Source organism: Neofelis nebulosa, chromosome 10, assembly GCF_028018385.1.
Source record: "Neofelis nebulosa isolate mNeoNeb1 chromosome 10, mNeoNeb1.pri, whole genome shotgun sequence".
Lineage (NCBI taxonomy): Eukaryota > Metazoa > Chordata > Mammalia > Carnivora > Felidae > Neofelis > Neofelis nebulosa.
In genome coordinates, this window is record NC_080791.1 from 70,515,350 (window position 1) to 70,527,897 (window position 12,548).

At 38.5% G+C, this 12,548-nt stretch overlaps 1 protein-coding gene across 4 annotated transcripts in view; it reads right to left on the reverse strand.

Annotated features, from left to right (window-relative positions):
• Positions 1-259: 259 nt before the first annotated feature.
• Positions 260-12,548, reverse strand: part of RRAS2 (RAS related 2) — a 77,325-nt gene continuing 65,036 nt past the window's right edge. For all 4 annotated transcript variants that reach the window (XM_058688315.1, XM_058688318.1, XM_058688316.1 and 1 more), the window contains exons 5-6: positions 3,980-4,098; positions 260-1,792 (exon numbers count right to left, since the gene is read on the reverse strand). In XM_058688315.1, the coding sequence (XP_058544298.1) occupies positions 1,705-1,792; positions 3,980-4,098 (207 nt within the window). In that variant the 3' untranslated portion in view covers positions 260-1,704. The remainder of the gene's footprint in view (positions 1,793-3,979; positions 4,099-12,548) is intronic.

Genomic DNA, 12,548 nt, shown 5'->3' on the forward strand with positions numbered 1-12,548 from the left:
GGTATCTCCTTAGGATATAGGGGTTTCTGACAGGAGCACTTCATAGAAAAAGTTTAAGAAATGCTGACTTAATAGTCAGGAAACCCCTAAGAACACCAAGCCATTTCACTTCAAGTTTACCTGCCAGATAACCAATATCGATTTTTAGATTCAAACCCTAGGGCACTGTTGGGAAAAGGCACAGGGCTAGCTACTAAAGTTAAGTTTCTTCCAACACTCATTCCTTTGAGAAACCACCCAAATAACAAGTCATCAAACCTTCTCTTGTGATAACAGATCAGTTTTAATTCTAGCACCTGAAGCTATACAAGGGTACGCTTTATCAACTTCACGGGGCTGTTGTACACATTCAATAAAGTGACAACCGTGCAATACCACTTAGTATCTCACCATCAGGAACATACTTCTGAATTGTTGAAACACAATCCACAAAATTAAAAACAAAAATCAGAAGCCATCCACAGTTATACTAATCGTCAAAGAGAAGTTTTACACTTACTACTTGATAGAACAGTCAATACCTAGTACGGGACATCACAAGTGACTTCAGATTCTCACCCTGTTGTCGTCTACGGAGGAGGTTTCTCAAGCAGGTGTGTGACTGGCCAAAGGCGGGAGCCACCAGGACCAGGACCGGGATGGCAAGGACAGCTCTACCACAGTTTCTGTAGTTTTCACTGTTTTTTTCTTTGTCAGTTAAAAGTGAACAGTGAGAATTAAATACTTATCTTTACATATACACAAGGTATGCTGTGAAAGCATATTTGCTTACAAACATATAAAAATACTTGTTAACTAGTTTGATAAGAAAATAATGTATAAAAGTATATAGCAAAAACATTAATCATCTCTGACCCCGGAAAGATCAATTCCATATTTTATATTACAAACAAAAACAGTTTTAGTTTTTTTTGAATCCCTTATCCAGAAATACTTGAAAAGGAAGACAGACAGAAATTATTTATTTTTACTCTCAACATGGCTGTGAAAAGAGTTAACTTAAAAAGCCAAGAACATTGAAATGCCTAAATGCAGAATAAGTCCAAATATTTGGCCACAAAGAACATTATTATCATCTTTAGGAGTGGAGCTGTAATAAAGGCTTTATATGCAGTTTTTAACCTATAAACATAACAGGCATTTTGGTATTTTGGCCACTGGAAAACAAAGGCTGTATGTAGCATCAGCAAAGGTCTGAGATGTCTCACTTCTGTGGATTCAATTCAGTGTACTTAAGGTTAACTAAAGTTGACATCAAAATTTTTAGAGATAGGCAGAAATTCACATTTAAAAACAACTCATGTTTCTATTTAGAGTAACAATAGGCAATATGATTCCAGAAGTTAAAAGTTAATTTCACAACCTATGACTTCAGCTTGGCAAACAGCTTAGGTTCCAAAACTGATTCATCCCTATTAAAATGTAAGCCCTTAAAAAAGAATATGTCTATGTATATAGATCATTATTTTTAAGAAATCAGATAATCTTTGAAGCAGCCTTAGTGTTTCCTTTAAGTGTGTCTTGAAATGACCATAGGATTAGCTTCACGGAAAGGATTAGCCAGCTTCTTGGTCTAAGGCTACCACGGTGATCATTTGTGTCTAAGGCTAGAAAAGTACCAACACGATGTGATGTAAACCATAAGGAGAGGAGGAGACGATGAGGGCTTTTCCTGGCAGTTGGTAGCTAAAATTCAAGGGATTCTTAGAAAATGACACAATGGCAGCCTTTCTTGTCTTTTTCTTTCCGTGTTGGTTCTGGTGAAGGAGGACATTCCTGCTCTTGAAATTTCCTGTAAGACAGAAAAATCTGTATAAAAATCTACCCTGCTGGTAACATATTATTACAAATATATTCTTTCTGGACAAGTCTAGTTTATGTGCATATGTTTCTCAATGTTGAATTTCACCTAGGGAATCGAAGCAAATCTCGGGGGGAGAGGCACAAGTGTTCAACACCAGCATAAAGCAGAGCTATCTGAGCTCCACTCATAGGTGAGTCTGGAATCAGATGAGATAATGAACTCGATGACCTCTAAGTTCCCTTCCCACTTTGTAACTCCATTAACAGTAAGGTACACTTAAGAACAGACATCCAGGGGCGCTTGGGTGGTTCAGTGAGTTAAGCATCTTACTCTTGGTTTAGCCTCAGATCATGATCTCCCAGTCTGAGATGGAGCCCTACATCAAGTCTGCTTAGGATTCATTCTGCCTCATCCTGCCCCTCTCCCCTGCTAGCGCTCTCTCTCCCAAAATAAACATTAAAAAAAAGCAACCATTGCTAGAGTAAAATATAAAGTACATACCCATACAAGGTACACAGTTTCTATTCCTGTTTTGCCACTCACTAGCTATAAGTCAGCACTGGACAAGTTAGCTGACCTCTGTGAACCTCGGTTTTTTCGAAGAGAATAATAAAACTCTACCTTTCACAGTTGCTAGAGGTTTAAACGTGATCTTGTTACGTTTAAAGGCCTATCAGTGGCTGGCATAAAAAAGCCTTCCCTAGGGGCACTGGCTAGCTCAGTGAGGAAAGCATGTAACTCTTGATCTCAGGGTCATGAGTTCAAGCCCCTGTTGGCTGTGAAGCCTACCTAAAATAAAAGTAAAATTAAAGTAATTTTGTTAATTGCCGCCTCTACCCACTTCTCCAGATTAAATGATAGATTTGGATATAGATTCTGAGGATCAAAACCAAGGACAAAGCATTCAAAAGGCAGTAAACGTTATTTTAAGAAGGTAACAGTTTGTGTGCGCATGCACACGTGTTAAAATACATAACAGAACCTGACATCTTAACCATTCTTAAGCATACAGTCCAGTGGTGTTAAATATATTCACAGTGTTACTACTACCACCATCCACCTCCATAACTATTTACATCTTGCAAAACTGAAACTCTGTTTTCGTTCAAAAATAATGGAACTTGCACTTTTAACAAACCACTAAAAAAATTAAAAACTATAACCTTTACTTTTCTTTCCCCACAAAGAGAATGCCCAGGCAAGGGGTTAAAAAAAGTACAGGAAGCCCATAGCCCGATGTTGATTCACCTTAAAGACACCATTAACACCAGCTCACTCCACGTTTCTGTCAAGCAGAGAGACCCGCAGATCTAGAGAGAGCCCACGGGGAAGGAGGCGCCAAGCCACCAAGACTAAAAATAATCAAACCCCTCCCACTATATGGAAACTCAATCTTTCTCACACGGAAACTAACTCCAGGCCACCTGCCCTTCACCTCAAGCTTCCTGGAACCATTAACACTTTCTGAAGCGCAGGGGCCTTCTAGGCCAGCAGAACAGAAAAACCCTTTGTTATGAGGGATATCATACTTCACACCACGAATGGGAGCACCTGGAGCACCGCATCTCTACTACCTGGCTCCCGCAGCCTGGGAGGTGGGGAAAAAGCAAAGCCTAAGAACACAGGCTCTGGAATCAGAGACACAGATTCAAGTCCCAGCCCTGCCATTTAAAGCTGAAACTCTGAACACGTTAGCTAACCTCTCTATACCTGCTCTCCCATCCAAAAGTGGGGATAAATGAAAGTATTTCGCTTACTGGGTCGTGGTGAAATTTAAATGTGGTAACACATGTAAAGCATCAGACACAGTATCTGGCAGAGATCTCCACTCAAATGTTAGCTGTTGTCATCCCTACCTTCGTACCACTGATACCACTGGAAGTGGTGTAGGTTGTGTGTGCAATTTTTTTTTTAAATCCCCGTGTGTACTCTCTACTTCAATATAATTAAGTCTGGCTTTATATGTAGGAAGTTCCTAGTATACAATATGTACTTAATTAAAATTTTTAACCTATCATGTGCACAGAAGCATTTATACATATAATTTCCTGTTTCTTGCTAAAAACATTTAATGGTAATTTCTTTCTTACTTGGTGGTTTTAAAAAGCAGTGTGGTTACCTGTCAAATTCTAGAAATTAAAACAAACAAACACATCGTAGATGTGTTTCACTTACCTTATAACCCGGACAAGTTCATGGAAAGCTTGATCTACATTCATCCTAATCTTTGCTGATGCCTCCATGTATGTTACCTTAAGCTGTCGTGCTAACTGTTGTCCTTCTTCCTGTGTTACCTGAAATTCCAAGAGTTGTATCTGAGGTACAGAATTAAAAATCAGATCTGCTCCATCTAACCCTATGGCCACAGACTGCTCTCCTAATCTAGCCAGAGGCCAAGCTGATTTGTCTTAAGATAAACCAACAGACTTAAAAGCTCAACACATATTGAAGCCCAGCTCTGAAGAACAACCCAGAAGAACATACTTGTGACGAAATATTACCATGCAACAAGATTCCAGTCTGGTGATTACTCAAAGTATTAAATACAATGGTGATAATTCTGGTAAGAAAAAGTACAAGGTGCTAGTAGAGTCTATAACCCTGCTGGGCAGATCAGGGAAAGCTTCCCCAAGGAATGACATTTAAACCAAGAAACAAATAAAGAGCACGGAGTTGGTTAAGGGTGGGATAAGAGAGTATCCCTGACAAAAGAAAAGGCCTGTGTGAGGGCCATGGACAGGCGGTGTCCCAAGTTCCAAGAACTAAAAGAAGTCTAGAAAAGCTTAAATACAACAAGGCAAGAGAGAAAACTATCACGAAGAGCTGAGGACGAAGAAGACGAAAGCCTCAAGCAAGAGACTGTGGGTCTTCCTCATCTCAAAACTCCCTAATACCTGGCACATAGGAGACACTCAATAAATGTGAGAAAAAATGAATAATGATTATGATCACAATGCCTTTGTTATATTGAGACAAGAAGTGTGGCAGAGCTGATGACCTAAAATGGTAGGCCCATCAGAAACATAAAATGAATATATATTATCCTACACATTTTCAGTATAAAAGGTTGAAGTAGTGGTATTTACTAAAACTGTTAAACTAAATTACATTTACATAGTGTGAATGAAAAAGATCTTTCTAAAAGAATGACTTCTATTGCTGTCTTTGCCACAAAAGTAAACACTTGCAGAAAGTTAGAAAATGTCAACTGGGGAAAGGGATAGATTAAGGAACCTATCTCTTCTGGTCTCTTTTCAACGATGGACATTCTTCTCTACAAAAATGGGAACATGATTTTTGTATATTTGTGTTATACCCTGGAAATTGTTAAGCTCACTTATCTGGATGTTCTTTTGTAAATTCCATAGGCTTTTCTAGATGAACAATCATGTCATTTACTAATAAAGACAACTTGGTTGCTTTCTGATATGGATGCCTTTCAGTTCTTTTTCTGGCCTCACTTCACTGCGTAGACCATTCAGTGCAGTGACAGCAGCATTCAGTCCTTCACCATTAAGCACACTATTAGTTGTAGGGTTTCACTGAAGATGCCTTTTAGCATGTTAACAAAGTTTCTGCTATTCCATTTGTAAAGAGTTTTTAACAATATATTGAATTTTCTCAAGTCTTTTTTTGTTCTGCATCTACTGAGATCATAATCTTTCCACATTAGTCTGTTAATCTGGTGAACTGTGTTGATTCATCTTTGACTGTTAAATCAACACTGCATTTCTGGAATAGACCCCACCTGAGTGATGATGCACTGTCCTTTTCATATATTGTTAAATTCTATTTACTAAAATTTTAAGAATTTTTACATACATGTTTGCAAGAATTAGTGGACTGTAGTATTCGTAAATCTTTGTCTGGCTTTGGTAAGCCAGAGTAATGCTGGCTTCATATAAGGAGTTGGAAAGAATTCTCTCATCTTCAATATTCTGGAATACTTTCAGCAAAATCAGTTTGGTATAATTTACCGATGAATCCATCTGGACCTGAGGTTTTCTCCAAGGGAAGGTTTTTATAACCAGTTGAATTTATTTTATAGATACAGTACTATTCATGTTATCTATTTTTTTCGTGAGTTTTGATATTTTGTGCACCTTTTAAGAAATGTCCATTTCGGGGCGCCTGGGTGGCGCAGTCGGTTAAGCGTCCGACTTCAGCCAGGTCACGATCTCGCGGTCCGTGAGTTCGAGCCCCGCGTCAGGCTCTGGGCTGATGGCTCAGAGCCTGGAGCCTGTTTCCGTTCTGTGTCTCCCTCTCTCTCTGTCCCTCCCCCGTTCATGCTCTGTCTCTCTCTGTCCCAAAAATAAATTAAAAAAAGTTGAAAAAAAAAAAAAAAAAAAAAAAGAAATGTCCATTTCATCTAACTTGTTGAATTTATTGGTATAAAGTTTCTTTACAGTATGGTATTTCTTGTTACAGCATTTATTATCTTTTCAATATCTTTAACATCTGAAGTGATGGCACCTCTCCTATTACTGATATTGGTACTCTGTGCCCTTGGCTCTTTTTAACCTGGTCATTCTGGGTAGATTTGTCACTTTGATCTTCTAAAAACTAGGTTTATCTTTCTATGGTTTTTCTATTTTCAATTTTGTTAATTTCCACCCTTTATTATTTACTTTCTTCCAATTACTATGTCTTTAATTTGCTCTTTTTCTTCTAGTTTCTTAAAGTAGAAGCCAGTCATTGAATTGAGACCTTTCCTTTTTTCTAAGATAACTAATGGTATGAATTTCTCTTTATTTTCCTCTTTGGTAGCATCCCAAATTTTGATATGTGTTCTAAATATCATTCAGTTCACAATACTTTGCAATTTCCCATTTGATCATTTCTTTATAAGAAGGATAAATTAGAAGCTTGTTGGTTTCCTCATATTTAGAGGTTTCCTAGCTATGTTCTGTTACTGGTTTCCAAATTAATTCTCCACCATGGTCAAAGAACATACCTGGTCTCACCAGAATCCTTTTAAATTTATTGAGACTTGTTCTCATTTCAAAATAATGTGTATTCTGCTATTGTTGGGTGGGGCATTCACTAAATGTTCAGAATAATTTGTTCAACATTGCTGTTCAAACCACCCATATCCTATTGGTTTTCTTTCTATTCAATTATTGAAAAGGGATGTTGAAAATTCTGTTAATTGTGAACATGTCAATTACTCTTTGCAGTTCTTTCAATTTTGCTTTAAGAATTTTGAAGTTGTGGGGTGCCTGGGGGGCTCAGTTAGTTAAGTATCTGACTCTTGGTTTGGCTCAGGTCATGATCTCACGGTTCTTGAGTTCGAGCCCCGGTTCAGGCTCTGTGCTGACAGTTCACACCTTGGAGCCTGCTTTGGATTCTCCCTCCCTCCCTCCCTCTCTCCTCTCTCTCTCTCTCTGCCCCTCCCCCACTCAAGCTCTGATTCTCTATCAAAAACAAACAAACATTAAAAAGAAGAATTTTGAAGTTGTTATTCAATATATGAATGTTTAGGATTGTTACGTTCTTAATGAATTAATCTCTTTTTCATTATAAAACAATCCTCTTTATTCCTGGTAGGTTTTTTGCTCTGAAATCGACTTAGTCTGATATTTATATTGCCACTTCAAGAGGCTTTCCATTAGTATCAGCATGGTATATCTTACCCCATCCTTTCACTTTTAACCTATTTGTCTTTTACACTGAAAGCAGATTTCTTGTAGGGTCTTGTTTTTTTTATTTTGTTTTGTTTTGTTTTTAATCCAATTTGACAATGTTCGCCTTTTTTTTTTTTTTAATTTTTTTAAAATGTTTATTTATTTTTGAGAGAGACAGAGACAGAGTGGGTTAGGGGCAGAAAGAGAGGGAGACACAGAATCCGAAGCAGGCTCCAAGCTGTCAGCACAGAGCCCAACGCGGGGCTCGAACTCCCGAGTTGTGAGATCATGACCTGAGCCGAAGTCAGACGCTCAACCGACTGAGCCACCCAGGTGCCCTGACAATGTTTGCCTTTTAATTGAGGTGTTCACACAATCTACCACCAATGTGATTAATGTCATCACTGAATCATCTTGATATGTTTCCTATCCATCCTATTTGTTCTTTAATCTGCTTATTCTTTTTCTATCTTCTTCTGGGTTAACTATATTGCTTTTATGATTCCATTTTATCTCCTTTGTTGGCTAACGAAGTACGTACCATGTTATTTTAATGACTGCCTTAGAGTTTATAATACACATTTTCACTCATCAAAGTTCAAATGCATTGTGCCCATTCACATATAGTGTAAGAGTCTTACTACAGTAACACATTTCTCCCTCCTACATTTTGTTATCTTTTACCTCACAACAGAGTGTTACCTTTTTTTGCTTTAAACATCCAGATTATATTTTAAAGAGACAAATAACAATAAAAGTAATTTATATTTACTCACATAATTGCCATTTCTGGTGGGTTTTTGTTTTTTGTATAGATCCAAACTGCCGTTTGGTATAATTTTCCTTCTTTTTACATTTCTTATAACACAGGTCTGCTGGTAATAAATCTTCTCTTCCCACCTTTTGCATATCTGTGGAATATTTCACCTTCATTTTTTGAAACAAATATTTAGTGGGTATTTAATTCTAGACGAGTTTTCTTCTCTTGGTACTTGAAAGATGTTGTGTCGGGCGCCTGGGTGGCGCAGTCGGTTAAGCGTCCGACTTCAGCCAGGTCACGATCTCGCGGTCCGTGAGTTCGAGCCCCGCGTCAGGCTCTGGGCTGATGGCTCGGAGCCTGGAGCCTGTTTCCGATTCTGTGTCTCCCTCTCTCTCTGCCCCTCCCCCGTCCATGCTCTGTCTCTGTCCCAAAAATAAATAAAAAACGTTGGGAAAAAAAAAAGAAAGAAAGAAAGATGTTGTGTCACTAACTCCTGCCTTGAGTCGCTGCCCATGAGAAACAGTGATGACCACTGCCATCCTTATCTTTGTTCCTCTGGGCGTAGTTTTCTTTTCCTCTGGTTATCTGTCACGTTTCCTCTTTTTCGCTGGTTTTAGACAATTCCATTTTAGTTTGTCTCATTCTAATTTTCTTCATATTTCTTATGTTCAGGGTTTGTTGAGCTTCTTAAATGTATGCATTTTACAGTTTTCATCAAATTTAGACATTTTTCCAGCTGTTGCTTCTGGCTATTAATCCCATCCAGGGTATTTTTTCATCTCAAACATTGTAGTTTCAATTTCTACAAGTTTGATTTTGATCTTTCTCCATCTTCCATGTTTCTCCCTAACATACTCAGTCTTTTCTCTAGCTTCTTGAACATATGGAATATAGTCATAGAACTGCTTAAGGTATCTGTTCACTAATTCTACCATGTGTCATTTCTGGGTGTGTTTCTACTCCTTGTTTTTTCTCCTTATTATGAGTCATATTTTCCTGCTTCTTGCTTGGTAATTTGAATGGATGCCTGGGTACTAGACTTTGACCTACTGGGTTCTGGATAGTTTGTATTCCTATATATATTCTTGAGCTTTCTTCTGGGATGCAGTTATTTGGAAAGTGTGGTCCTTTTTGTTCCATAGTGCCAGAACAGCATTACTCTAGAGCTAATTTTGCCCTACGACTGGAACAAAACCTTCTGAGTACACTGCCCAATACCCCAAGAATTAATGATGTTTTTCACTCTGGCTAACCTAGAGCAGGAATTATTCTTGGCCCTATTTGAGCTCAAGGTATTGTTCCCTCTAATCTTTTAAGGTAGTTTGCTCTCCCAATTTAATATTCCATTTCTAAAATTCAGCAACTCAGTACAGTATCATCAGGTTATTCCATTAATGCAAACCTCTAATAATTACACTACCACCTAGGAGTTGATATTGTTGTGTTCCAAAAGGGTAGCAGGCAGGTTCTACACAGCACTAGTATACCCAAGTTTTTGTAATTTTTAAACTTCCCTGCCTCTCTTCAAAATAGCTTATGCACCATAAGGCCTATGGTTTTGAAATATAAATCAATCAAATCAAGCAAGCAATTAACAACTAGTGAGGAAGCCAAGTAAGAAAAGAAAGTTTCACAGAAGCCAATTTTAAAAAGACAATTCCTATTTTAACTTGACATGGGAAATTCCTTCCTACAAAAAAATACCCCCATGTTGTCACAAATTCTGTTCCTTCTTCCTGGGATGCCATCCCTTCTCTCCCAACCCTATACTCTTAATTTGTTCCTTAGTAATACTTCAAGACTCAAGCAATCAATAACTTCCCCCTCAGTGCTGATGCAGTTTTGGAACAGCACCCCAGAGCTCTCCCATCATGCCCTACAGTGAACAAAACTAAACACACTATACTCCAATTTTTGATGTTGCTTTTTCTCGCTCTCCCACCATCATACCCCTTGTAGCTAGGGAGGAAGGCATATTTGTCTTTGTACATCCAGAGCCTAGAAGAGTACATAGTTAATGAAATAAAACATGTTAAGTAAACAGAGTATGACCAAATAAGTAAAACTTGAAATAAAAGATACAGGAAGAAAAATAAAAATTAGTATTTGAGACTAGTCAATCTCAATAATCATTAATATAACTTTGGGGGAGGGATATATGTCCTCAAAAATTTTGCCATGTCTTTCAGCACAATTATTCTTCAAAAAGGTACTTTGTCCCACCCCTCCTGCATAATGTAATTCAGCTAGAGAGAAATGGCAAATGAGGTATCTTTATACAGAAAAATTAATGAATTAATGGCCTACATGATAAAATACTCCCAGTGCTCATTTTGTGCCTCATTTATTTATTTTTAAAGTACTGTCTCACATCACTGTCTTCCAGCAATCAAGGTCAGCAAAGTTTGTGCATACATTTCTGGTCAAGAAATCTCTAACCACATATAAAGCTGCTTTTGAGCTCACTGGAGTAGCATTATTTTTTTTATAAAAAAAAATTTTTTTTAACGTTTATTTATTTTTGAGACAGAGAGAGACAGAGCATGAACAGGGGACGAGCAGAGAGAGAGGGAGACACAGAATCCAAAACAGGCTCCAGGCTCTGAGCTGTCAGCACAGAGCCTGACGCGGGGCTCGAACTCATGGACCGCGAGATCATGACCTGAGCTGAAGTCGGATGCTTAACCAACCGAGCCACCCAGGCGCCCCATGGAGTAGCATTATTTTAACTAAGAAGTAGAAATAGCATTGTTACCACCAGAGCAAGCAAACACAAAAATGAGCCAAAATAATATTACATGGAACAAAGCCAAAGCTTTATGAAGCCAGAATCAACAGAAGATTGAAAGCTACACAAATAAGGATTTCCTAGATGTTCCCCAACCCAGAGAATTCTATAAAGATACCAAATACTAAACCTCATCTCTTGGATATTTTAATTTGGTGGGTTAGCACTACCCAGAAATGTTCTGTTTTAAGCAACAAAGGTGAATCTGATATAACAAATTCACAGACCTACATCTGGGAACCTCCAGTGACCCTCACTTCCAAGGCACAAATGAATATTAGCAGATATCCACAATAATGAGTATATCTAGTACTACATATTTCCAAATGGAGAGGAGCAAATATGAATGATGAGAGCAGTTTTATCCAACAAACTGGGTTTAACAGGAAGAGACCAACAGAACCAAAACTTGTTTTTGTGGGTTTTTAGAATCAACAAATTAATACCACATCTTGATTCACTGATGCCTTGAATCATTCAATTCAGCAAATATTTATTGAGTGTGTGTCTTTGTTCTACATACTAAGGACAAAGCATGAACAAAACTGATCGAAACTGAGAAGCCCTCATGCTACTTACATTCAATGGTTTACAGATCTTTAGATACAGATAAGGCAAAAACAGGTAAGGCAAGAAGAGGACCCTGACTCTACTGTTGGGGGTAGGGGTGAGGTCTTTTCCTGGGAGGCTACAGGGGCATACTGTGGTCAAGGTACTAAACAGAGACAGTGGGGGTTAGTACACTTGGGTATTATCCTAAGTGTAATGGGTTCCTTTCTCAAATTAACAGTGGCCACTAGCACCTAACAAGGAGGAAAGGAGAGGGGGAGGCTAAAGTAAGCCAGAGGAAGAAAGGGTAAACACAAAAAGAACAGAACAGTCCATTTCTAGACAGGGCTGAGTCAAGGACAAGGAACTTGATATCAGAGATACAGCAAAGTCCACAATCCAAGCACACATACTGCTGTATTAAATTTCAGAAATCAGTATGCTATTATATGTACCTACTTTTACATTTTAGCAAGCACAAGCAAGTCAACTACCTGTGTTCTCTTCCTCCACCTTAGAATAAACAAGATGATCAATGTTATTTATCTCTAAGGGGCTCGGTGTGTGGTAACTCTAACCATTCAAATTCTTCTTATTTAATGACAATTTCAGTGACTTTGTTCTTTCTATTGCGTGTTATAAGTGTCTAGAAAAGGGTTCAATAAATATTGGATGGATGGGATGGGATGGGATGGGATGGGATGGGATGGGATGGGATGGGATGGGATGGGATGAGATGGGAGGGAAGGGAGGGAAGGAAGGAAGGAGGGAAGGGAGGGAAGGGAGGAAGGGAGGAAGGGAGGAAGGGAGGAAGGGAGGAAGGGAGGAAGGAGCGAGCAAATCCAGAGATACAGAAGCCAAAAGGAAGTTATTAATAAGCAAAAGCTCTTCTGCTTGACCTCTTCCCAGATGGGTTCAGAATCTCGGGAACCAATAATAGGAATGTCCAGGGCTGACCCACAAATTCAAAGAACATGGAGAACTTGCATTTGCTATGTAACAGAAAACTGGCAAGAAACTAGA